The sequence below is a fragment of the Pantherophis guttatus genome, chromosome 9 (assembly GCF_059756535.1).
Source record: "Pantherophis guttatus breed Tessera chromosome 9, ASM5975653v1, whole genome shotgun sequence".
NCBI classification, from domain to species: domain Eukaryota; kingdom Metazoa; phylum Chordata; class Lepidosauria; order Squamata; family Colubridae; genus Pantherophis; species Pantherophis guttatus.
The window spans coordinates 28100361-28127730 of NC_142071.1; the positions used below are offsets into that span (position 1 = coordinate 28100361).

General features: G+C 43.5%; 1 protein-coding gene across 2 annotated transcripts in view; it reads right to left on the minus strand.

Annotated features, from left to right (window-relative positions):
* The window catches only part of GRIK4 (glutamate ionotropic receptor kainate type subunit 4), a 409943-nt gene that overhangs the window by 129705 nt on the left and 252868 nt on the right, over positions 1–27370 (minus strand). For both annotated transcript variants that reach the window (XM_087875700.1, XM_060683210.2), the window contains 2 exons: positions 19577–19674; positions 10634–10799 (listed from right to left, as the gene is read on the minus strand). In XM_087875700.1, coding sequence (XP_087731826.1) covers positions 10634–10799; positions 19577–19674 — 264 coding nt within the window. The remainder of the gene's footprint in view (positions 1–10633; positions 10800–19576; positions 19675–27370) is intronic.

The window sequence follows — 27370 nt, forward strand, 5'->3', positions numbered from 1 at the left end:
ATGTTTGGGTGGTTTAGGGGCGAGGAATTTGTGGTGTGGGGGGAGTGTGTTTGGGGATTGTTATGTGTGTTGGACCTGGTCTTTGGGTGTTAAGTGAATTTCGTTGTATGGGTATACTGTGTATATATGTACGATGACAATAAAGTTAAACTTAAACTACCGTATTTTTCTGAGTATAAGACGCAGCTTAGTTTTTGGGGAGGAAAATAAGAAAAAAGCTGATTGGCAGGTTGATCGGCCTCCTGGAATACCCCCAATCAGCTGTTCCCAGAGGTGAATTTTAGCAACAGATTCCTTGGTTGTGAGCTCTGTGCCTTGCTTTATTTTGCTTTTTTTTCTGCCTCTGAAACTTCTGAAACTCCCTTTCAGAAAAAAACTTTTTCCTGCCTCTGAATGCCTCTGAAACAGAGCTTCAGAAAAAAAAAAGCCTCTGAAACTCTGTTTGAGGGCTTCTTTTCTGCAGCTCTGTTTGGGGGCTTTTTTTCTGAAGCTCTGTTTGGGGGCTTTTTTTCTGAAGCTCTGTTTGGGGGCTTTTTTTCTGAAGCTCTGTTTAGGGGTTTCTTTTCTGAAGCTCTGTTTGGGGGCTTCTTTTCTGCAGCTCTGTTTGGAGGCTTTTTTTCTGAAGCTCTGTTTGGGGGCTTTTTTTTCTGAAGCTCTGTTTGGTGGCTTCTTTTCTAAAGCTTCTTTTCTGATGCTTTTTTCAGCCTCTGAAATGTCCGTTTGAGAAGCTGGGTGGGGCTACATTCGGAGTAGAAGACGCACCCAGATTTTCACCCTCTTTTTTGGGGGGGGAAAAGTGTGTCTTATACTCCGAAAAATACAGTATATAAGCCTAAGTGCTATTGCTATTGCTATTGCAGACCTGTGGAACTTCAACTCCCAGAACTTCCCAGCCACACCATGTTTGCTGGGGAATTCAGTGTAAGTTCACAAGTCTCCAAGGTGACAAGGTTGGACACACCTGCCTTAAGGTATCTAGTGTAAGAGAAGGATGTTCCATATTGTGTGAGAGATTGTTTTCCGACAAAATTGACATCTAGGGTCCGATGCGGTATAAAATCCATGAAGGATTGGGCATGAAGTCTTTACATCCCTAAACACCAAAGAGCAAAATGTCTCTGAAAGATAAGCAGAGTTCCTTCGAATCAATTGCTCTGAAAACTATGTGTTTTGCTGATGAAGTGCTTTGTATTTAACGGATTAGAGTTGAAATTACAACCATTTGCTACAGGTGACATTTGAGGCATATTTAATGAAGGTGATAGTTTCTCTCCAATGAATAACTTATGGAGCATTGTTTTAAAAACACGATCGTCCATATCTTCCCCTCCCTCCCTCCGCTTTTCATGTAGCTGATCAGTAATTAGAATGGATGGTAATTGATTAAAGCCTACGGTTTTAATTTTGTAATAAATGAGTCTATAATCAATCACGTTAATCAATAGAGATAAAGCTCTCAGCCATGAAATAAAATTTTGCAGCTTTGGGAGAAAATCTCTTTAATTTATGCCGGTTGTTATTTGTAAAATCTCTAAGGAGGGAAAAATAACAATCCTCCACTCCAAAAATGAGATTTATTTTTTTTATTTTTTTTTAAAAAAGGAACTAAGCGTCAGATCATCAAGAATAATTAGGATTCACATAACGTGGTTCACAAACAGCAGTGGTGAAATTCACAACAGATGTACAACATGGGAACAAGGTCATTTGGTAAAAGCTGTCCTGTTACTGGTGGACTTCATAAACACAGTGTCAGCACTTCAACCTGCATTTACTCTAGTGCTGACATAAGAAGGAGAAGAGGGGGCAGCTGGCAAGAGGCCGCTTGACTTCTCACCTACTTATTTTCCCTGAAGATAATATCCCCTAGGAGATGAGATGGGAGGGGGGACATTCCTGGGAGCTGAAGTAGTAGATATGGGGAGAGTGATTTGGAAGAGGGCCAATGAGACGCAGAGAATTGGGGAACAGAAAGGGAAGGTTTGGGGTCAGGAAGTCAGAATTGGCTACGCCACAACTGGGGACAGGTTGTCGTGCTTAATAAAATGAAAGATTTCTTATGTGTTTGGAAATGCAATTTATTTTAATTGAGACGACATCGAAACCTGACACACAGAAAGTTCTAGAGAAGAGATGTTGTGGGCCTCAGGTGTTCATTTTAATGTGATTATATATTTTGGGGTTCATCCATCTTTCATTCAGTCCCCATGGCCATATCATCATCTTCTTTTTAACGACCTCCATTATCCCTTGCGGTGTGGAGTCTGGGCAACTGAATGGAGCTGAGTGTTTTAATGGCCGGATGCTCTTCCTGTCGCCAATGCGGAGCTTTGTTCCCCATGGCGATATCCAGGGGTGGGCTTCAAAAATTTTAGCAAGGAGTTCTCTTCCTGGTTGCTGGGTGGGCGTGGCCATGGTGGGCATGGCCTAGTCAGCCTCCTGCACCATGGCTGGGGGGGGCATTTTTGACCTCCCTGGGCTCTGGAGGCTTTCCTTGAGCCTCCGGGAGGATGAAAATGGCCTCCCCAGTCTCCAGAGGCCCTCTGGAGGCTAGAAACGGGCCCATTTCTGGCCTTCCCAAACAGGCCGTGTGGGGACTCCTGGGAGGGGCGGGGTGGGCAGGGCCTGCCAGGAGTGGGATTTGGGGGTTCTCCAAACTGCACAGAATCTTAACTAGAGGTTCTCCCGAACCCCTGCAAACCCCCAGCAGCAGGGGTGAAATCCAGCAGGTTCTGACAGGTTCTAGAGAACCGGTAGCGGAAATTTTGAGCAGTTCAGAGAACCGGCAAATACCACCTCTGGCTGGGCCCAGAGTGGGGTGGGAAAGGAGATTTTGCAATATCCTTCCCCCAGGAGTGGGAAAGAATGGGGATTTTGCAGTATCCTTCCCCTGGAGTGGGGTGGGAATGGAGATTTTGCAGTATCCTTCCCCTGCCATGCCCACCAAGCCACGTCCACCAAGCCACGTCCACAGAACCGGTAGTAAAAAAAATTGGATTTCACCACTGCCCAGCAGCCCACCCCTGGTGATATCCCGTTGATCCAAAGAACTACAGACAACTTTATCTTCAAAATACAAAGCAAATTGGTCAGCCTGGGACCTCTGACCTTCCAGTAGACAAGAGGTGACTACAGTACTGGTTGGACCATCAACGATATCTGAGAAAACTCTTCCTCCAAGAGATATTAAGAAGCCACTTGGAATGTTCTATCTTCAGGACTGGACCATTTGCATGTTCAACCCTTTGCGTGCTTGGGGCACTGTATCATCTAGACATTGATCTATCCATGACGGTTCCCTCACCCGTAAACGACCTTTCTGAAACAATTATGTCTTGCTAGCTTTACTGCACTCAACCTATTCCCCTCTCCCTTGCTTTGTTTGATTGGATTGTCCTTTCAAACCTGATCTCTTCATAATTAGAAGTATCGCTTTGAAATCCTCATTGGGGGAACTTCCTTCCTGTTAAATAGCCCTGCTTGCTTAAAAAAAGGTACAATACTTCCTTAGCATGGATAACTTGACCCTAACTAGCAGGGCTTGTTGAGTTGAGATCTATACAGTCAAAGCACTTCAAGATCAAGGAAGTCTGGTTTTAATTGGACTGGAAGACTCTCCTAATGCATCAGAAAATTTGGGAGTGGCGATCTGGGCATCAAAACAGCAATACTACCTTAAGACAACATAATTAACAGATTTTAAGTGCGATAAACACATGCTGTTCCTCCTACCGAGTCTGGCCTCCATTTATCTTTCTTTTCCTTTGTTTCTCTCATGCCATATGTCCCCAGATCTGTGTAATATATTATATAAACGCATCCAAGTCATTCTGCTGTCTGATGGAAAGGAGAAGATGGCCCCTTCCAGTGATTAGACCGTTATGTACAGCCAATGACCCATGCTCTCCTTTTTATTACCCAATGTAAGATCTGTCTAGTTACATATCAATATTTGCTTAAGTATCATTCCGTTACATGATCTGGGCCACCCATTATTTGGCCAAGTGCCCCCTACAAAAAGATTGAAATCAAGCTGAAGCTTTTTAGATGGAGATTGTTTGTTGCTGTTGTTAGTTGCGAAGTCGTGTCCGACCCATCGTGACCCAATGGACAACGTTCCTCCAGGCCTTCCTGTCCTCTACCATCCTCTGGAGTCCATTGAAGCTGACGCCGACTGCTTCAGTGACTCCATCCAGACATCTCATTCTCTATCGTCCCCTTCTTCTTTTGCCCTCAATCTTTCCCATCATTAGGCTCTTCTCCAGTGAGTCCTTCCTTCTCATTAGGTGGCCAAAGCATTTGAGTTTCACCTTCAGGATCTGGCCTTCTAAAGAGCAGAAGGAATGGGGATTTTGCAGTATCCTTCCCCTGCCATGCCCACCAAGCCACGTCTACCAAGCCACACCATGCCCACCAAGTCACGCCCACAGAACCGGTAGTTAAAAAAAAAATTGAATTACACCACTGCCTCTAATCATCTTTGTTGCTCTTCTCTACACTCTTTCTAGAGTCTCAACATCTTTTTTTACATCATGGCAAGCAAAATTGGATGCAGTATTCCAAGTGTGGCCTTACCAAGGCCTTATAAAGTGGTATTAACACTTCACGAGAATGACTTGCTGGTTGGAAACATCCCTGCCAACAATGTGGCCCAGCTGTCAGGTTTTCAGGCCGTCTTCAAATAAATTGCGTCTCAAACAAAGTCCTTTTTGAAACAAACTTCCATTTTATTTAGCGCGGCAATTTTTATACTGACTCCATGCAGCCAGCACTGACGTGCTGGCCCAAAATCCCTCCTCTTCCTTCCCCCACTCCTCTGCATTCATTGGCCATCTTCCCAATCATTCACCCCTAATCTACTGCTCCAATTCAAAGAATTTCCCCCCTCCCATCCATCTCCTAGGGGACATTATCTCCAGCTAAAATAAGTAGGTGAAAGGCAACCGTCCCGTTGCAGACACTTGCGTTCTCCTTCTCATGTCAGCACTAGGATAAATGCGTCTTGACGTGCTGACACCAGCCTTGTGCTAGAACTATATCGATCTATGTTTTTATTAAAGTTTTCAATCTTTTAAAATTCAAACGAATAATTTCCCCCCTTTGTAATTCCCGCATTTCTGATATGACTTGAGACAAATATTCTGGACCGGCCAGCTAGCCAGAAAAACGTACAGAAGCAACACTCAACAAAATATAATCAAAACTTTGGATTTTTCCTGCCTGCGCAACAATTGAAGTCACAAAAACGAGCCCGAGAGTGTCTTAAAGCGAAGGAATATAAAAGAAAAGAAAAATCATAACGCAGTGTTTACCAGCCTGTCTACCCAGGTCTCTTCGTGTCATATTGGTATATTGTTCCTTCTCTTCCCATTATACCTAGACGCGAAGCCATTTGAGGATTAATCGCACGGCAATAGCAAAAATATAGAATTTATTTCACAAGAGGTGGAATTTCACAGCACACAAGAGGCCTCCCCTTGTCACTTAAGCATCACTTAAGCTGTCAAAACCCTGCTCAGCCCTGTTCAAGTGGGTAGGTTTAAAACCCCCCCGCTGTTCCCATCGCTCCCCTTTTTAGCCTTTGATATAAAGCAGTGTATATTTTAGGGATACCTTGTGCAACCAGCAATCTTTTGTGATTCCTTCCACTGGAGGGAGGTGAGAGGCATTTATTGCTGGAAAAAGGAGCAAATAGGAGCTGTGAATGTGTTGCGGCCCATCAGTAGCCTGTGCAACTAGTAGCTGATTCCGACAGCGAGGAGGCTGGTGTGGTGCTGTGCCAGCAGCCTGTGCAGCTGGCGCTTGAGTTGGACAGTGAGGAGGCTGGAGAAGATGTGGTGCCAGAGGCGGGGATTCAGCCAGGGCCTTCAGAACCTCCAGAAGCTCCCATAAGTGAAGAGGACGAAGAGGAGGAGCCTCTTCTCGATGCACGGGCGCGCAGAGCTGCCAAAAGGCAGGAGTGGCTCCTCAGGAGGAGGTCTCCTCAAGAGTAAGGCTTGGGGCTAATTGGCCACTCCCTTAGCCTATTTAAGGAGGAATGCCGACTGAAGCAATTTGCAGGGAACAACTTAGTTCACATACCTTTGTGTCTTGTCTTGTTTATCTTATCAGCTTCCTGCAAATTGCTTCTGGGCTTTCTGCCAACCACAGTAAGATTACGATTATTTATTCTTTGGATTCTTGTAGGCTGTTAAGAAAGTTAATTAACAGCCTTTGTTTGAAAAAGACTGATTTAATTTAGTAAACCAAGGTTTGTACAGACTTTGTGTGTGCTGCGTTCTTTGGGGTCCGTAGCTGGGGCAGAACAGTATGATTCCATTTTGCTCTGGTTTTCTCTTTTAAAGGCCGCCAAACGGATGTTTGAAAAATGGGGGGAAAAAACAACCAGAACAACACCCTGACTTCCCCAATAAATTGGCTGAACTCCTCTTCTTAAACGGCTGAAAAGTGCTCAATTTTGAAAGGAAGGGAAGCTTCCCTTCTTCTTCTTTTCTCCCCCCTCAAATTCCAGCTACTAAAACTTGCTTCCTTCCCATCGCCTCTATTTGGATTTCTCTCCTGACCTTGTTTATGGCTCTTCTTTTGGTTGCAGCAATTAGCAGCTAAGAGCTCTCCATGCACGAAGTAATAAATGGAGGGGGGGGGAAGAGTCCACGTTTTTAATGGTGATTGGTAGCATTGGAAGGTCGGGAGGTTCCCCCTTTGACCTTTGCTAATTTGATTTCTGTTCTCCATTCCCCCACTCCGAATGAAATTAGACCCTACTCTTTCCATACACAGTACTAGAGAGATGGGGAAATATTGCCTGTCCAAAGAGTGGCAATTTCTCCTACAACCTCCATGCTACTTTCTCGCTTATTTCCCGACACTGTTATTTATTGTGTTCTGATTATCTGTACGAAGAGTTAGAAGAGAATAACAGAGTTGGAAGGGGCCTTGGAGGTCTTCTAGTCCAACCCCCTGCTTAGGCAGGAAACCTTACACCACTTCAGACAAATGGTTATCCAACCTCTTCTTAAAAACTTCCAGTGTTGGAGCATTCACAACTTCTGGAGGCAAGTCGTTCCACTGATTAATGGTTCTCACTGTCAGGAAATTTCTCCTTAGTTCTAAGTTGCTTCTCTCCTTGATTAGTTTCCACCCATTGCTTCTTGTCCTGCCCTCAGGTGCTTTGGAGAATAGCTTGACTCCCTCTTCTTTGTGGCAACCCCTGAGATAGTGGAACTCTGCTATCATGTCTCCCCTAGTCCTTCTCTTCATTAAAACACAAGAAGAACGTTCTAGTGTAAGAAATAGTCAACTCAACATTCCCAAGGGATGATAAAAATGATATAGGGTTATCTGAAGGACAGTCTTTCTCGATTATATCCACCCAAACCACAAGAGCAGGGAGGCAGGGAATGTTGTGGGCCCCTCTCCTACAGAGAAGAATGGCCTTCTCTGTGGTGGCTCCCTCCCTTTGTAACACCATCCCTCCCACCATCCGGTGCACTCACACAGAGCGGGCCTCCTTAGGGTGCCGTCAGTCAGACAATGTCGGCTGGCGGCCCCCAGGGGAAGAGCGTTCTCTGTGGGAGCGCCGACCCTCTGGAATGGACTGCCCACCGGCCTCAGGATGGCCCCGGATCTCCTCTCCTTCCGCCGCGAATTGAAGACGTGGCTTTTTTACCAAACGGGCTGAATCCGTAGGGGTGACTTCAAATAATTTTAATAATTTTTAATTGATTTTTAATTTAATTTTAAACTGATTTTAATTGTTTATGTAATTCTTCTTTTGTTTATGTAAGCCGCCCTGAGTCCTACGGGAGAAGGGTGGCATATAAATTACATAAATAAATAAATAAAATCTCTGCAGAGGTTTAACAACTGGTTCAGTGATCACTGCGCATGTGTGCACAGTTTAACTAAAACTTACCTTCCGCACTGCTGCTGTGGCGTAACTGTTGTGACCTAGGCTTACTGAGTCATTACAAGACACAATTAGTCCCAAATAAACCTATTTTATTGTAACAGCTGAGAATTACATTCATTCCCAGCTGAGTCCCAATAAATTGCAAAACAAGTCCTTCGGAAGAAGTCCTTCAGGATAATCACCAACCTTTATCTTCTTTGACACCCTGCGAAAGGCCTTATTGGCAAAGCCCCACAAAGTTCAGAAACAAACAAGAGACGCTGACTGGAAACAGAGTTAGCAACTTTGCTTTCCTGCAAAAGGCCCCAAGTGCCTTTGTTTCTCTTTTAAGCCTTATGGGAGGGGCCAATCATCTCCTGGCCTTACTCCTGAGTCGTCCCTTTTGCTTTAGCTGCTCTTGCCATCTGGCAGCTCTGCACATGTGTGCAATAGGAACAGGCTCCTCCTGTTCCTCTGCCTCTCTGCTGTCCGACTCTGGGGGCTCCGGAGTCCGCACATCATTCCCAGATGGCCCTAGCCCCATCTCTGCCTCTGATGCAGAGCCCTTGTCCAGGCCTTCCCCAGACTCCACGCTGCCAGCTCCGCAGGCTGGTGGCGGACCACAACAGTAACACAGTTGAGGCGCAGCAAACTGCGCGGATCAGCTGAGAAGATATAGGTGAGTAAAGCACAGGGGTGGGTGGGCCCAGCTGATCGTCAGAGCTACCGGTTCGCCCAAACCGGTCCAAATTGGTCCAAACCAATAGAATCCCACCCCTGTCTTAGATGTATCTGGTGGAGACCACAACACGAGATGGAATGCTGGCAAGATGGACTTAGCCATGTTTTGACAAAGCTATGTTTACTTTCTCATAACACTGACTGGTCCTTCTGTCAATTATCAGTAAGTGGTGGTGGATTCTTGAAATGTGGCGACGTACCTCAAGATCTTTTTCAAAGATCTTGAAAAAGATGGTCTCACTGCGGTCACCAGAATCTAATTGCGCTGCTTCAGAAAACAGCAAAAGAGCTGCTCAACTTGATTAAAGGCTAGCAAGGTTAGCAAGATGAATGCGTGTGAAAAAGTGTTTTCCTTTTCCTCCTAAGTAGCCTCAATCAATATGGAAGTTGTTCTGTTTTAAGTAAAAAATAGATTAAAAAGCAAAAACTTCTTGCAAACAACAATAAAAACACTTCGGCGCCTGGCTTTTAAATAAGGACACAGCGGACTTTTTCTCCGTTCAATCTTATCCAGGTTCGATAAAGAGAATTTAAATCACAAGAGAAAGAAAAACATTCACCGTGCTCATTTTACAGAGGTGCGTCTTGATTTGAGAAAGAATTCAAGGCGGTGTGAAAAAGAATGGGAAAAGGTTCTGCCACTTTTCCCCCTGGTCCTATTATAAACTGGGATATCGCCAAGGCTGCCCATAATTTAGGCTTGTAGTTTGATGTCACAGTTTATCCCTGAGCCCTCTTCCCTGCTGCAACTCAGCTGGCAGCCAGCTCATTCAGTCACACGTGATTAAAAGCAATCAGCCTGACTCAATTAATGGTGGGTGACGTGCTATTTTAAAAGCAATCTCCTTTCTGAGCTGTTCTAGCCAGTTAAACGAAAGAACAAATGAAGCGGAGAAGAAATTAAACACTAAGCATCTGTATTACTCCCCAGCAAGTATGTTCCACTGCGCTAGTGTGCCATGTCTTGGGTTTACACAAGGATACGAGTGGGTTAAGGTCAGGGGTGAAATCTACTTACCTTCCCTACCAGTTCGGAAGTGCATGCATGTCATGTGCGCACGCCGACCCTCTGCGTATGCGCCAACCCTCTGCGTATGTGCCAACCCTCTGCATATGCGCAAACCCTGCGTGTGCGCACGTCATGTGTGCACGCCGACCCTCTGCGTATGTGTATGCACAGAGGGTAAAGAACAGGTTAGTTCCTGATTAAAACCAGGAAGTAATGATGACTTGGTGGGTGGGCGGACCCTCGAGCTGCCATCGCTATCGGTTCTCCGAATCATCGGCCGACATTGCTACCGGTTTGGCTGAACCGGGCTGAACCGGGAGCATTTCACCCCTGGTTAAGGTACGTGTCAGTGGTGGGTTGCCCCCGGTTCGGACCGGTTCTATCGAACCTGTAGTAAAACTGTCAGGAGGCTCTGCCCACCGACCCCGATGTCATCAGAACGCTTCTGCACATGCGCCCCGCTGCGGCCCTGCTGCGAACCGGTAGTAAAGGTAAGTAGAACCTATCCCTGATAATGTGTGCGTTGTACATCCAGGAACACCGACTGAAGGCTTCACTGCTGGAAAGGTTGAAACACTGTCCAATTGCTCAATGGCTTGGCCCAAAGGTGTTTTACCAAGGCAACTGGACTTTGCTTTCCCTTGAAGATGTTTCGCTTCTCATCCAAGAAGCTTCAGTCCTGGTCTACTGAAGAGAAGGACCAGGGGAGACATGATAGCAGTCTTCCAATATTTGAGGGGCTGCCACAGAGAAGAGGGGGTCAAGCTATTCTCCAAAGCACCCAAAGGCCAGACAAGGAATAATGGATGGAAACTAAACAAGGAGAGATTCAACCTGGAAATAAGGAGAAATTTTCTGACAGTGACAATGTAATTTAAAAAAACCGGCACATTTCATCATATGTGGTGGACTTGGGTTAAAGCAAAAAAAATAATAATTGAGGGGCAAAAGGTAAATGTTTACTGACGGGGAACTTAGAGGATGGTTCTTACATTCAGCTTTGGCACAGATGAGGCAGGCAGTGGTGCAGTTGAAGAAATTCAAGATCCCAGAAACGGCGACACTGATGTCCGTGTTGCTGGGATGGAGGTTCAAAGTTGTGAATCTCTGGAACTGAAGCTTGAGGAACTCTTCTGGAGCAACCTTGAAATGAGGAACCTGAAAGGGAAAGAGAGAAACCTATTATTTGTTTTATTTATTTTATTTATTTAGCCCGTCAGCAGCCTGTGCAACTAGTAGCTGATTCCAACAGTGAGGAGGCTGGTGTGGTGTTGCGCCAGCAGCCTGTGCAGCTGGCACTCGAGTCGGACAATGAGGAGGCTGGAGAAGATGTGGTGCCAGAGGCGGGGATTCAGCCAGGGCCTTCAGAACCTCCAGAAGCTCCTTTAAGTAAAGAGGAAGAAGAGGAGGAGCCTGTTCTTGATGCATGGGCGCACAGAGCTGCCAAAAGGCAGGAGTGGCTCCTCAGGAGGAGTAAGGCTCGAGAGTAAGGCTTGGGGCTAATTGGCCACTCCCTTAGCCTATTGAAGGAAGGAGGACGACTGAGGCAATTTGCAGGGAACAACTTCGTTCACTCTCCTTCGCGTCCTGATCTTAGTTCTCTTATCAGTTTCCTGCAAATTGCTTCTGGGCTTTCTGCCAACCATAGTAAGATTACGATTATTTATTCTTTGGATTCTTGCAGGCTGTTAAGAAAGTTAATTAACAGCCTTTGTTTGAAAAAGACTGATTTAATTTAGTAAACTAAGGTTTGTACAGACTTTGTGTGTGCTGCTTTCTTTGGGGTCCGTAGCTGGGGCAGGACACACATATGAAGGGCTTTAAAGGTGACAACCAACATCTTGAATTGCACCCTAGAAGCAAATTGGCCACCGATGCAGCTCCTGCAGGAGAGGTGATACATGTGCACACCGGGGTCTGCATAGAACCATGTGGGGCGCTGCATTTTGTATCAACTTCTGGATGCTCTTCAAAGGCAGCCCCATGTAGAGCTTCCGGATGCTCTTCAAGGGCAGCCCCATGTAGAGCACGTTGCGATAGTCAAGACGGGAAATGACTAGGGCACAAGTGACTGTGAGTAGGGATTTGGGGGATCCTTGGTGCTCACTGTGCATGGTTGCTTTTCTTGCAGACATTTCTTTGCCATACTAGGTAACATCATCAATGCTAAAAGGGAGACGGGTTTACTCTCGATCAGACTCCCTTCTAGCGCTGATGATGCTACGTAGTTGGGTAACGAAACGTCTGCCAGAAAACGACCAAGCTCAGAGAGCACCAAGGACCCCTCCTTTCAACCCTGAGCTACAAATATTATCTTCTATCAAAACGAGAAATGCTCAATTTCCTAAAGGGAAGGTATATATTTTTCTGCTCCTAAGAAGTGAAGCTCTTCTGTTCTTCAAACCGAAGAAGCTGGATCGTCGTCTGTCTGAAATGCTGTAGCAGATTTTGCCTCCAGCAAAAGGTTGGATGAATAATTGCTCAACATTCTTAGATTTTATGAGACGTCATAGATCAGAAAAGTTAAAGGCCGCACAGAAGCTTCAATTAGTCCAGAGAGTGCAACGGCCAAACGATTGGCAGGGACTTGCCAATACAGGCACGTAACACCAGCGCTCTGGGCCCTGGTGCGAATTCCTATCCGCATCGACGGACGATTTAAGCTGCGGTGTTTTTGACCTTTAAAGCCATGCATGTTTTGGGGCTGGAGGATCATCTTGTCCATCTTAATTTTAAACTGCCAGGTGGGGAGCTCCTGGGTGAATCCCAAAGGAGCTTTTTCAGGAGGCAACTGGACTGCCTAAGGAAGCCCTTGTAAAAAAAAAAAAAAGTTGAAATGGTAAAATAAATATAGTGGAAACAATCAAGCGAATAATGAAGGCAAAGGATTGGTAGCACTGGAGGATCAAAATGAAATGTCCATTTAGATGTCATTTTTTCTAAGGTCTAGAAGGTGATGAAGAGGCCGAGTGAATTTAAGAGATAAGAATTTTGTAATCCTGGTGTCACCAATGGAAAAACCGTACCACCGTTTTCCTTTGCTCCAAACTATGAGCAGATTCACCCAGGAGTTTGTAGAGATTCTCAGTCATCCAGGACTTCCTTGTTTTTTCTTTGGAAGACGTTTCGCTTCTCATCCAAGAAGCTTCTTCAGTTCTGACTAGGATAGTGGGGAATGGAAGGATTGATACTCCTTGCAGACAACTGGTCATTTGCATCCTTTTAGAGGATCACTGAAGCACCTGGAGGTTTATCTGTGTCCTCAGGGTCACCTGTGTGGTGCTAATGGTACCTGTAGTCTGCTACAGACTTTTAGCTATACAATTTGGACTGGACACCGTTTGAATGGTGTGGGAGTAGGAACGGATTTCCAGAGAAAAAATTGCGGACTACAGGAATCAGGAGCACTGCTCAGGTGGCCCTGAGGACACAGATAAACCTCCAAACCCTCTTAAAAGGATGCAAATGACCAGCTGTCTGCAAGGAGTATCAATCCTTCCATTCCCCACCATCCTAGTCAGAGCTGAAGAAGCTTCTTGGATGAGAAGCGAAACATCTTCAAAAGAAAAAACAAGGAAGTCCTGGATGACTGAGAATCTCTACAAACTCCTGGGTGAATCTGCTCATAGTTTGGAGCAAAGGAAAACGGTGGTACTGTTTTTCCATTGGTGACACCAGGATTACAAAATTCTTATCTCTTAAATTCAGTCGGCCTTTTCATCACCTTCTAGACCTTAGAAAAAATGACATCTAAATGGACATTTCATTTTGATCCTTCGGTGCTACCAATCCTTTGCCTTCATTATTCGCTTGATTGTTTCCACTATATTTATTTTACCGTTTCAACTTTTTGTTCTTTTTTTTTTTATGAGGGCTTCCTTACACCAGGTGTGTTTTAATGGTATGAGTATAACTTGCTGAGAGCTTGTTGATTGTCGCAGATAACAAAAAAAAAAAAAAAAAAAAAAAAAAAACCAAAACAAAACGTACAACAAAATTTCCATAGGGGATTGCAAAAGCTGTGCAGATCAGCTCCGATTTAGTTCAAATCCAATCATTGTTTCAACTGAAGATTATTGTTCCAACCATTCAAACCTATTTAGGCAATTACATCTGATTTGATGCTTTGATTCGAACTATTGAATTGCTCTGATTTGATTTTCTGAGTCAGTCTGAAGTGAAAAGAAGGACTGGGCTTATGAGAAAACGAGAAAATTCAACGGATATCGTTGAATTTGGGGAGGATATTTCCCACCCACCCCCCAGCAAATAGACCTAAACTGTCAATCCAACTCCGAACTGTAATTCCATTCAGAGCATTTGGCCCAAATGTTTTCGGATCAAAGCTCCCAGCTGAACCATCTTCCAGTCATCTCATGTTGCGTGACAGATCCATCATGCAAAATTCAGGACCATCCTGTAGGACCGAGAAGGGTTGCTTGCCAACTTCTCCCAATTACCCTGTTTTAAAAATTTCATCACCAATAATTATATTTGGCCAGCAGGTTTTCCACGAGGGTGCATTTGTTGAGCTAATTTAAAATCATTAATATTATATCACCGATAATATTAATATTAATGAAAGCACTCGTTAATCAATCAGGGGAAGGGAAGGCGAATCTTTCGGTGCCTTGGCAAACACGGCAACACTATGCTGTCAGTAGAGGACACTGCAGCTATTTATTTTATTTATTTATTTTTAATGTTGCATTCATCTTGGGTCATGAGGTTATGGGACCCTATGCAGGAAAGAGCTGTGAGAAAATGACAGAGATCAGGAACTCTGGTGAAGGGCAGGAATAGGGAAATTGTCTGCTTTGTTTTGTATTTCAGCATGCATGACTTCAAAGAAACATCCAGGAGAAACATCTGGTTATTCTTCATTACGAGGAACAATTCTACATTAATACAATCGGATATTAATACAATTGAGAGAGTCCAGAGATATTTCACGAGAAGAGTCCTCCATTCCTCTACACGCAATAGAATCCTTTATGCCACCAGACTTGAAATTTTGGGCTTAGACAACTTAGAACTACGCTGACTTCGGTCTGACCTAAGCATAGTACATAAAATTATCTGCCACAATGTCCTACCTGCCAATGACTACTTCAGCTTCAACCACAACAATACACGAGGAAACAATAGATACAAAGTTAAGGTAAACCATTGCAAACTCGATTGCAGGAAATACGACTTCAGCAACAGAGGGGTCCATGCCTGGAATGCACTACCTGACTCTGTGGTCTCTTCTCCAAACCCCCAAAACTTTAACCTTAGACTGTCTACTGTTGACCTCACCCCATTCCTAAGAGGTCTGTAAGGGGCGTGCATAAGTGCACCAGCGTGCTTACCGTCCCTGTCCTACTGTCCCTATTTATTGGTATCCATTTCATGTATTCAAAATCACATTTATACTTTTCTCTGTTATCTTATATATGCTTGACAAATAAATAAAATAAAAATAAATAAATTCCTTGTTGCTTCAGTTCTTGGGCTATCCCATAACAACTCACCCAAAGCTGCAATTTTTGAGGGAACAATTGTTAGTTCGCTGTTCTGTCATACTCTACCAAAGATCTAAGACAGAGGTGTCCAACCTTGTTAGCTTCAGACTGGTGGAATTCCAGAATTCCCCAGCCAACATGCAGGCAAGCAAAGTCAGAGAGCACCAAGGACCCCTCATTTCAATCCTGTGCTACAAATAATTCTCCTTCAAAGTAGACAAGATTAGAAACATTTGTCTGGAATAGTATAGGGCAGGGGTCTGCAACCTAAACACTCAAAGAGCCATTTGGACCCGTTTCCCACAGAAAAGAAAACACCGGGAGCCACAAAACCCTTCCCGTGCCTGAGTATTTCTTGAGTGGCCACAAAACAAAAAAAGAGCCTTGGTAGTACAGTGGTCTAAGGCACCCTGTTATTAAGCTGGTTATTAAGACCAGCTGCCTGCAATTACTGCAGGTTCGAATCTCGCCAAGGCTCAAGGTTGACTCAGCCTTCCATCCTTTCTAAGGTAGGTTAAATGAGGACCCAGTTTGTGGGGGCAATAAGCTGACTTTGTATAAATATACAAAAGTATGAAGGCTATTGCTTAGCGCATTGTAAGCCGCCCTGAGTCTCCGGAGAAGGGCGGCATATAAATCAAATTTAAAAAAAAACAAAAAACTAGCATATATAGTTGAATTAAACGTTCTGTTTTCTTCTGAAACTTTTCTTTTCTTGGATTTATCCATGGTTGGCCTTCCAGGGGTTGAAAAGCTCAATAAATCGCATGCAGGCAAGTGTCACACATTGGCAGCTGTGAGTGATATTTTGAGTGACAGGGAGCTGTAGCAGAGGGGTGAAAGAGCCACATGCGGCTCCAGAGCTGCAGGTTGCTGATTCCTGGTAAAGGGTCTCCTGCTTAAACAGGGGGCTGGACTAGAAGACTTCCAAGGTCCTTCCCAGCTCTGTTATTCTGTCATTTTCCTCACTGTATTTTTTTTTTGCAGGAGAAAGTAAAATTTCAACTCCCAGAAGTCCCCAGCCAACATGGCTGGCTGGAGAATTCTGGAAGTTGATGTCCTCGAGTCTTCAAATGGGCAAGGTTGGACGCCTCTGGTCTAAGCAGTTTGCTGGGAAATCAGAAAGAACATCTTGTCCTCCAGCTTACAACCTTCAGTGAAAGGAGTCAAGGCATCCACAGGATAGAACTGTGGCTTTGCTCAGCAGTCCCGCATGGAATTTGAGCGTTGCACCACATGCCACTGCTTAGCTAGAAGATCTGCGAAGCGTGAGAGGCTTGGGGGTCAATGCTGCTCAGCCCTGCAGTCTCAAACAACCGGGCACAATTCTTATTTCATATTCCTCTGCCTTGCACAACTCCTGCACATTATGACAAATCCTCCTTGCTCATTGGAGATTATTTGTCCTGGTTCTCTGGTTCTGCGAAGGTTTTTGTAGGACAATTCAAGGAAGGTTCAATTAGCGATTCTTCACATTGAGTGAAAAGGAGACCAAGCCATAATTCATACAGCATTTTCAAGCTAACAAATTCTTTATGGCATTAAAAGTAAAGGTAAAGGTTCCCCTCGCACATATGTGCTAGTCATTCCTGACTCTAGGGGGCGGTGCTCATCTCCGTTTCAAAGCCGAAGAGCCAGCGCTGTCCGAAGACGTCTCCGTGGTCATGTGGCCGGCATGACTCAACGTCAAAGGCGCATGGAACGCTGTTACTTTCCCACCAAAGGTGGTCCCTATTTTTCTACTTGCATTTTTTATGTGCTTTTGAACTGCTAGGTTGGAAGAAGCTGGGACGAGTCACGGGAGCTCACTCCGTTGCATGGCACTAGGGATTCGAACTGCTGAACTGCCGACCTTTCGATCGACAAGCTCAGCATCTTAGCCACTGAGCCACTGCGTTCCATTGACTAGCTGATGATAGCTAAATAGCTTGAAATAGATCAATACTAGTCTCCCTTTATTTCTTTGTCAGTAAATATAAATTTAACACTATACATACATACATACACACATACATACATTAAGCTAGGATTTTAACCAGAATTTTAAACATTTTAACTAACTTATTTAACATGACGCGGGAAAACACCCAAGATTTTAATTTTTTGCATACATACATATACATATACATATACATATACATATACATATACATATACATATACATATACATATACATATACATATACATATACATATACATATACATATATACATATATACATATATACATACACACACACACACACACACATATATATATTTGTTTTCTGAGGACAACTGGACAACTTCCTCACACACCTCAACAGCTTACACCCCAAAATACAGTTCACCATGGAAACAGAAGCGAACAACCAACTTCCCTCCCTGGATGTCTTAGTCTACAAAAAATCCAATGGCTCCCTAGGACACACCATCTACCAGAAGAAAACACACACAAACCGCTATCTGCACGCACTCTCACACCACCACCCAGCACAGGTCAACTCCGTAGCCAAGACACTCATCTCCAGAACAAAACGCTTAGCTGACGAACAACACCTAAAAACCGAACTACACACCCTCACTAACGTACTAACATCCAACGGATTCCAAAGAAATAAGATCACCAACTTAATCCATAAAGAAACCCCCCCTAAAATCCAAGACAGAGAACAAGAAAACGGCAAAGCTCTCCTCCCATACATAAAAGGCACCACGGACAGAATCAGCAAGATCCTCCACAAACACAACATCAAGACAGCATTCTGCTGATGGTGTTAATCAGGATAAATATCTGGAGAAGGGCTGATGGTCGGAATCTGACACTGACGAATGTTCTCGAGCTCAGCTTGAGCTCGGAAACTAACTCATTGTTGGCAACTGTAGTAGAGAGATGGCAGAGGCAAGAGAGGAAGTTAGAAGGGACTGACGGGCCAAGGGGGGCATTGCCTCTGGCAGCAGGAAATGGGCCATCTGAACTCCACCAGCTGCTCTAAAAGCCCTTCGGTTACTACTTCAACTTGCATTGATTTATTTCGAGACCGTCAGCAGCCGGTTGGGTATATATTGTGCGAAGTGGTCAGGTTATCATGCCTGCAAATGGCCGTGACAATTTTAACATTTGATACTCTCTCCCTCTCAAAGTAATCCATCAGGGCGTTAGGTTTATTTTACTTTCCCCAGCAAAAAAACAAAACAACAAAAAAAAAAAACAGTGAGAAAAATGACAGAATAACAGAGCCGGAAGGGACGTTGGGAATCTTCCAGTCCAGCCCCCTGCTTAAGTAGGAGACCCTATACCAGTGTTTCTCAACCTTGGAAGCTTGAAGATGGGTGGACTTCAACTCCCAGAATCCCCCAGCCAGCGCTGTCAAAGACTGTAGTATAGTATAGTATAGTTTATTGAATAGCCCGAAGGCCTTTTCAAACAAAACAAAACAGAAAAGAAAAAGGGAAAAAGATAAAACAGTTACAAAAATAGCAATCTAAAAATATATGATAGATGACATTAAAATTTTACAATATCAAATTTCAATAGCTAAGTTGCCAAGACTAGATAACCCAAATAGGATAGCTCCTCTCTAACTGAGCTCATCTTCCTTACAATCGCTAAAAATTTTTTTTGATATAACTGGCTCGTATTGTCGTCATTCTTTTAAGGTATCGAGTGATCGCTCTTACCAGGGGAGGGGAATCAGCCCTCAACAGAAATGCTAATTTTTGGCTTATATTCCAGTGGGGAAATTTATTTATAATTGGGGACAGATATTATTTCTTACTTCTTGATAGAGACTACATTTGAATATTATATGCGCCGTGTCCTCCACGACGTTTACCCTACATATGCATATTCTTTTGTCATACGGGATTTTCCGATAACGGCCGAATCTAACGTTGGTATCTAGAAGTTCGAATCTAAACTTAACAAATAACTGTCTCTCCACTGATGGCATTTCTAAATGTAAATACTTTTCCAGAGTGAAAGTTGTTTTAACTGCTGTCAGCAGTTTAAGGGAATGATTAGTTGAAAGGGTTGCCATGTCCATTTGCCCATGTATATCTTTAATCCGTTGTTTAACTTGGTTCAGTGTGTCACACAACGGGAACCCTACGCCAAAGAGTGAAACTCTACATCCTTTGAACATCCATCTTCGGAGCAGCATCTCAAACGTGGAGACCCAAACTGTCCAAAATCACATATATTTTATTTTTTCTTTATGTACGCTGAGAGCGGATGCACCAAAGACAAATTCCTTGTGTCTCCCAAATCACACTTGGCCAATAAAGAATTCTATTCTATAAAGAATTCTATCTAGGGGAAAAAGAAAAAAGAAGGACATTGATCCTGAGAAATTCTAGGTAGTAAGCAAGACCCGTTTTTACACTTTGAGTATTTTAAAAGCACAAGCTGCCATTTTCCACGGGGGAGCAAAATTTACGCCACTCACCTCTTTTTCCCCACAGATATTGCTGATGATCGAGCTGGAAGCAGGACTTGATGATGGTCCCAGGACACCGACCACTCCTTTGGGGAGGATCTGACACACTGGTGATCCCCACGGAGAGAGTCAGCCAGCAAGCAGAAAGAGGAAAGAAAGATTACTGGTATTCTCAAGTGAACTTGTAAGCAAGAAAATCAACGCTGCCTTGAGGGACCCGAAATCATGACTCATACTGTAGTTTATCATCTTCTGACATAGGATCGGTGTGACGGATGAAGGTACCACAGAATCATCCCAGGAATGAAATGAGCGTTTTTTAGCCTTTTCACAGTCGCACGCCAATAGTTCAACCACTATTCCAGGGGTGTTGAACTCGATTTCATTGAGGGCCGTATCAGGGTTGTGTTTGACCTTGTGGGGCCATGGTTGGCGTGGCCATGTTGGGCGTGGCCAACTTGACATCACTTGTGTCCCAAGTGGCACCCGGGGTGGCCAAGTGCTAAGGCAGGACTTCCCTTGGACCCTCCCTCACTCTCATTATAATCTCCTTCCTTCCTTCCTTCCTTCCTTCCTTCCTTCCTTCCTTCCTTCCTTCCTTCCTCCTTCCTTCCCTCCTTCCTTATCTTTTTTCTTTTCTTTTCTTTTCTTATCTTTTCTCTTTTCTTTTATGTACACTGAGAGCGTATGCATCGAAACAAATTCCTTGTGTGTCCAATCACACTTGGCCAATAAAAATTTCTATTCTATTCTATTCTATTCTATTCTATTCTATTCTATTCTATTCTATTCTATTCTATTCTAATTCTATTCTATTCTATTCTATTCTATTCTATTCTATTCTATTCTATTCTATTATTCTATCCTTCCTTCTTTTCCTTCTTTTCCTTCCTTCCTTTTCTTCTTTTTCCTTCCCTCTTCATTCTCCTTTCTTCTTCCTTCCCCTCTTTTCTTATTTTCCCTTCCCTTGCTCTTTTCCCATCTTCCCATCTTTTTCTTTTTTTAAAATAATTTTTATCGAACAGTTTTTTTCAAAACAAAAAAAGATTTTTTTTTACAATTTTCTTCTTTCCAACATTTCCACATCAGTTTTCATCCTAGGTTACCAGAGCCAGCAGAGGGGCGTGTTCTCTACAGCCCGTGAAAGTGCTCTGTTGGAGAATGTGATTTATGACACACCCTGGGAGGAGAGGGGAAACAGGGTCATAGTTGGGATGTAAATTACGTGGGGTAGAGCTGACTCCACTTGGGTATGTGCCGACATGTTGCTCCTAATAAAAAACTGGATTTCTTTTGAAACTTGGCTCGAGGCTCATGAATTAATTAGGGCATTCGTCAGAACCCTGACATTCTCCACTATTCGGTCAGAACTGAAGAAGCTTCTTGGATGAGAAGCGAAAGGTTTTCAAGCAAAAACAAAGAAAGCCCAGTTGCCTTTTGAAAGGAAGCGCTCTTGGGACAACTGGTAAAGGGACACTGAGAATATACCTGTAGCAAGTCAAGTCTACCTTGGTTTCTCCCTCCATGTTATTTATGTGTGTAACAGAAGAGATAGACCACTTTGGGTTGAAGGAAACTGTAACGGGCTTACCATGCCAACCCAACAACTCATCAGTAAAGAAAAAAGAAGAAATCCAGAAAAGTGGAAAACTTTCTCCCGAATTGCAGGTTTCCCTTTCCTTTGGGAAAAAAAAAATGTCATCCATTATGGAGAAGCTACCGAAGAAAAAGTGGGGTCTGTATTGCCAAGAGTTTAGGATTAACATAATTGTAACTTTCAGCTTCCTCCTCTTCCTTGAACCCTGAATGCATAATACAACGAATGCTGTGAGGACTGAGCAAGGAGCACAACTCCAGAGAGTACTGGAGTACTTCGCACTGCCAATTAAGTAATCCTGCCTGTAAGAGGGAGAATAACACCAATCTAACGGGGGAACGATGGAAACCGCAGCAGCTTCTGTCAAAGCTCTCCTATTAGGAGAAACGCAAGATATTCCACGGGTGAGGATTATTCTTTAGGAGAAACTGCCTACGTTTCTTTCCCGTGTTTTCTTCCTATCTGCTTGCAGCTTTAAAGGAGACATTTTCAAATTTCAAATTTCAAAGAGTCTGGTGGCGCAGCAGACTAATAGCCTGTTATTATCATTCAGCTGCCTGCAATTACTGCTAGTTCGAATCTCGCCAGGCTCAAGGTTGACTCAGCCTTCCATCCTTTCTAAGGTAGGTAAAATGAGGACCCAGATTGTGGGGGCAATAAGCTGACTTTGTATAAATATACAAAAGAATGAAGGCTATTGCTTAGCGCATTGTAAGTCACCCTGAGTCTCCGGAGAAGGGCGGCATATAAATCAAATTAAAAAAAAAAATCAAGCTCAAGAGGACTTTCTAACAAAATACAGTAGTGGCCAAAATTGTGGAAACCTTTTGGGAAAAGTGGTATTTTCTAAAACTAGCTAATAACATCACTTTTTTTTTTAATACTACCATAAAATTAGAATAGAGTAGAATGGAATGGAATGGAATGGAATGGAATGGAATGGAATGGAATAGAATAGAATAGAATAGAATAGAATAGAATAGAATAGAATAGAATAGAATAGAATAGAATAACAGCGTTGGAAGGGATCTTGGAGGTCTTCTAGTCCAACCCCCTGCCCAGGCAGGAAACCTTACACCACTTCAGACAAATGGTTATCCAACCTCTTCTTAAAAACTTCCAGTGTTGGAGCATTCACAACTTCTGCAGGCAAGTTGTTCCACTGATTAATTGTTTTAACTGTCAGGAAATTTCTCCTTGGTTCTAAGTTGCTTCTCTCCTTGATTAGATATCAACAGAAAGATAATTTAATCAAGAATGTAATGCAATAACTTTTGTGAAGGATTTGCTATTAGAATAGCCATTACAGTATAAAGAAGAAAAGTGAAACGAGTAGAAAAAACAAGATATGCAAAAATAAAAATAAGACAAAAAAAAGGAGAAAATGGGACATGAGCTTTTGCAGGAAGCAATTAGGGTCGGTTAAAGCTTTGGAAAGTTCTGTGTGACTCTGTGCTAAATTTGGCCTTGCCCTGCGTGTGGCAATTAGTTCTCTGGCAGCATTCCAAGGGAGATAAGGTGGGTGTTTATAAACATGCCCCTGAAAGACTGTTTGTGAAGCCTTTCAGACTGTGAATGACAATAATTCACAGCCGTTTGGATTAAAGAGGTTGAATTAAAGACTGTGTGTATGCTTTCTAAGGAAACCTAGGTCACAGATTACAGTTCTGGTTAGCGCTTAGATTCCTTTTATCTATTATTTTGGGTTTGGCTTTTTCCCTTGTTCCTCAAGGCTATTCTCTCTTCCCATTACCTCTCCTCCTCTTGCTCCACTTCTGAATCTTGAAACAATTGGAGATAGAAACGAACGGATTTGTGTGGAATTCCTCCCCTACTTTCCTCGGGGATTAAAGAAGTTTGGAGATAAAACGAGCTTTCCCTTCTTCCATACAACTCTCAGTCATGAATGAGAGGTTAACTTGCACGCCTAATTTTGTTCTTGGCCCTCTCCTAAGAAGCAAACAATTCAGGGGCCAACATGGTCCTTCTTAAGCATGGTGAGATCTCAAAGCAGCACTACATCCACACCGTCTCCCACTCCTACCCGTCCTGTTCTGTCTCAATAAGCTGGGAAGTCTAGCTAAATCTTTTTGAAATGTTCCGCGATCTTTGCAAACGAGCCGCCGGAAATCTTCCCATTCATTTTGTCAAACAAAATGCCTCCAGGTTCTTAGAACAGAGAGAAACTCGTTGAAAAAGATTCATGATGCCGGAATCCACGGGAGACAGTTTGATGACGAACGGGAGGGCTCAGTAACTCTGGACCTCCTGAGGAAACTTGGCTGCTAGAGAAGACTCCAACTATACAGTCAAGATTGTCTTCTATAAAGGGATTTAGGAAGTCAGGCCTACCAAGAAGCAAGCTTTGCCTATAATTGCTAAGGCTATCCCTCTTAGTATTTTATTTAACAAAAAAAGAAGAGAAGAGAAGAGAAGAGAAGAGAAGAGAAGAGAAGAGAAGAGAAGAGAAGAGAAGAGAAGAGAAGAGGACTCCCTCTTCTTTGTGGCAGCCCCTCAAATACTGGAATACTGCTGCCATGTCACCCCAATTCTTTTTTTCTCTAGATTAAAAAGGTAAAGGTAAAGGTTCCCCTCGCACATATGTGCTAGTCGTTCCCGACTCTAGGGGGCGGTGCTCATCTCCGTTTCAAAGCCGAAGAGCCAGCGCTGTCCGAAGACGTCTTCGTGGTCATGCGGCTGGCATGACTCAACGCCAAAGGCGCACGGAACGCTGTTCCCTTCCCACCAAAGGTGGTCCCTATTTTTCTACTTGCATTTTTTACGTGCTTTCGAACTGCTAGGTTGGCAGAAACTGGGACAAGTAACGGGAGCTCACTCCGTTACACGGCACTAGGGATTCGAACCACTGAACTGCCAACCTTTCGATTGACAAGCTCAGCATCTTAGCCACTGAGCCACCACATCCCTTTTCACTAGATTAGCCAAACCCAAATCCTGCAGCCATTCTTCATGTTTTAATCTCCAGGCCTTTGATCATTTTAGCTGCTCTTCTCTTTTTCCAAAATCTCAACATCTTTTTTGTAGTATGGTGACCAAAATTGGTTGCAGTATTCCAGGTGTGGTCTTACTAAGGGTTTTACAAAGCAGTAGTAATACTTCACATGTTGGATCTTTTCAGATCAGAGTAATTTTCAAATGCTTTTTAATAATGGAAATATAATTGCTTTTTTTAGGTTTGGAAATAAGATGTTGAGCCAATTTAGGAAGACAAGCGAAGTCTAAACTCTTTTAAAAGTACATATTAATGAAACCTTGCTTTTATTGAAGAAGAATAAAATAAAATAAATAAAAAATAAAAATAGCTTGGGCATTATATATTTATAGCCGAGTTAATTATCATTTCAAAATTGGAAATTTGCAGCAGCAGCTGCATTTGCTGTTCGGATTTTATAGGCATTTAGTTGTGTGTGTGTTTTTCCCCCCCTTTTCTCAAACTGTCCAATTAGCCCGTCAAATACGGGATTCTAACTCTTTAAGCATTAATTTATTAGAGCAATCACAAAGAGGCAAGAAAAGGATTTATGTTAATTGCAAAAATGTTGAGATTCGGAGGTCTTCCAGAAAGGTTTCAAAACCCTCTTTCCTTCCAGAAAATTTACAATGGGTATTACAGAGGTCAGCAACCTGCGGCTCCGGAGCCGCATGTGGCTCTTTGGGCCCTCTGCTGTGGCTCCCTGTCAGGTGATCCCACCACTGCCTTGTCCCGCCCTTGGCCCTCCCCTCCCGGTCACTCTTTGCCTGGCCTGAGAAGGTAAGGGCGACAGTGGGGGATGGAGAAGCGGCCAGGACAGAGACAGAGAGATACAGAGAGAGGGAGAGAGAGACATAGAGAGATACAGAGAGAGGGAGAGAGAGACATAGAGAGATACAGAGAGAGGGAGAGAGAGAGAGACGTAGAGAGATACAGAGAGAGGGGGAGAAAGAGACATAGAGAGATACAGAGAGAGGGAGAGAGAGACATAGAGAGATACAGAGAGAGGGAGAGAGAGACGTAGAGAGATACAGAGAGAGGGGGAGAAAGAGACATAGAGAGATACAGAGAGAGGGAGGAAGGGAGAGAGAGATATATCAAAAGGATTTTGTGGTTCCTGGTGTTTTTTAACAACTGGTTCTCTGTCCTAATGACCAGCTGGGTAGGCATGGCTAGGGGGGGGTCATGTGACTTGTGGAAGTGAGTGACATCGAGTTGGCCACGCCCACTCAGGTTTTGTGGCTCCTGGTGTTTTCTTTTCTGTGGGAAACGAGTCCAAATGGCTCTTTGAGTATTTAAGGTTTCATCACACTTCAAAACAAGCTTTTCCACCAAAATCACACTTTCAGACTTTGTGCTATGTCCGAAGATTGCTTTGGGTCACTAAGAGGTGAGATCCCAGCTAAGACAATGGTTTACGGCTTAGCATTTTTTTTTCTTATTGAACTAACACAGGGAATTGTACTTAATCCACATTATCACTCAGGGCAGAGTGTGGATTCTTGGATCAGTGACTCTGAGGCAACAGTGGCCTATATTCACACTTATTTCACATCTATTTTGGTGCCTTTTGTGTCAGTTTTTGACTTTTGGCAACTGTCAGGATAAATGTCTGCAGTTTTCTTGACGGAATTTTGCACAAGTGGTTTGCCATCACTTCCTTCCTTCTGAGTGATTGACAGAGGGATTGGCCAAATGTCACCCAGTTGACTAGAACTCACCATCTCCTCGTGATTGGTTCAAAGTCTCCTAGACAGCTTTCATGACTATGGTGAAACTAGAACTCACTGTCTCCTGGTGATTGGCCCAAAGTCACGCAGCTGGCTTTCATGCCTAAGGCAGGACTAGAACTCACCATCTCCTCGTGATTGGTTCAAAGTCTCCTAGACAGCTTTCATGACTATGGTGAAACTAGAACTCACTGTCTCCAGGTGATTGGTTCAAAGTCACCCAGCTGGCTTTCATGCCTAAGGCAGGACTAGAACTCACCATCTCCTCGTGATTGGTTCAAAGTCTCCTAGACAGCTTTCATGACTATGGTGAAACTAGAACTCACTGTCTCCAGGTGATTGGTTCAAAGTCACCCAGCTGGCTTTCATGCCTAAGGCAGGACTAGAACTCACCATCTCCTCATGATTGGTTCAAAGTCTCCTAGACAGCTTTCATGACTATGGTGAAACTAGAACTCACTATTTCCTGGTGACTGGTTCAAATTCTCCCAGCCAGCTTTTGTGCCTATGGCGAGACTAGAAATCACTGCCACCTGATAGATTGGTTCAGTCTCCCAGCCAGCTTTCATACCTATGGTCGAACTAGAACTCACCATCACCAGATCATTGGTTCAAAGTCACCCAGTCTGTTTTCATGCCTAAAACGGGACTAGAATTCCCAGTCTCCAAGTTTCTAGCCCAGTGCCATCTCCACTCCTCTAAACCCTTGCATTACTTGGCTTGTGAGCTCCTCAGTATGTCAACCCTTCCTAAAACTGACATTTATTTGTTGCCACAAAACTGTTCAAAAAGGGAGTCCGGAATCTTGCGGCAAAGGCAGAATTAACATGTTACGTGAAGTTAAAACACTTTGAAAACTGTGTTTTGACTGAATATAATATTCTCAGCATTTTGGAATAGATAATTTCATGTTTTTTCTCTCTCCCCATCTATCAATCAAAGACTGTTTTTGAGCGCATTCTCTCTCCCTCTCTCTCTCTCTCTCTCTCTCTCTTTCTCTTTTTCTCTCTCCATGAATCATCTTTCAGAATTTAAAACAAAGGGGGGGAGGGAGGAGGAAAAAGCAAATGGTTGAAGAAAAAAAGGCAGGAGTGGATAAAGGCTGGGATAGTGGGAATCCCCATCATTCTTATTAAAATGTGACAGTGGCATTAAATAAGAGATCCAAAAGCCTTACCGCCATTAGTTAAAACATAAAATGGCTTTATCGTCCGCCATAAGCGAGCTTTCATCATGAAAATCCAGAGAAGTAGCAAATCATTAAAAGCCCCGAAGCTCATTTCTTTAAACGAGTGGGGGGAGTGATGAAAAGAATTCAAGGGACTTGTCTCTTGAATTCTTTTCGTCTCAATTTGGGGGAATATTTAAGCTGCCATTTCAAATTGGGTAGGCGCAGGGAAGCCAGAATGCACTTCTAATCCTTCAGACTTGATTGTTGAAGGTCGGGAAAAATTCTAATCCTTTCAAGCCAACTAGGAATCGGC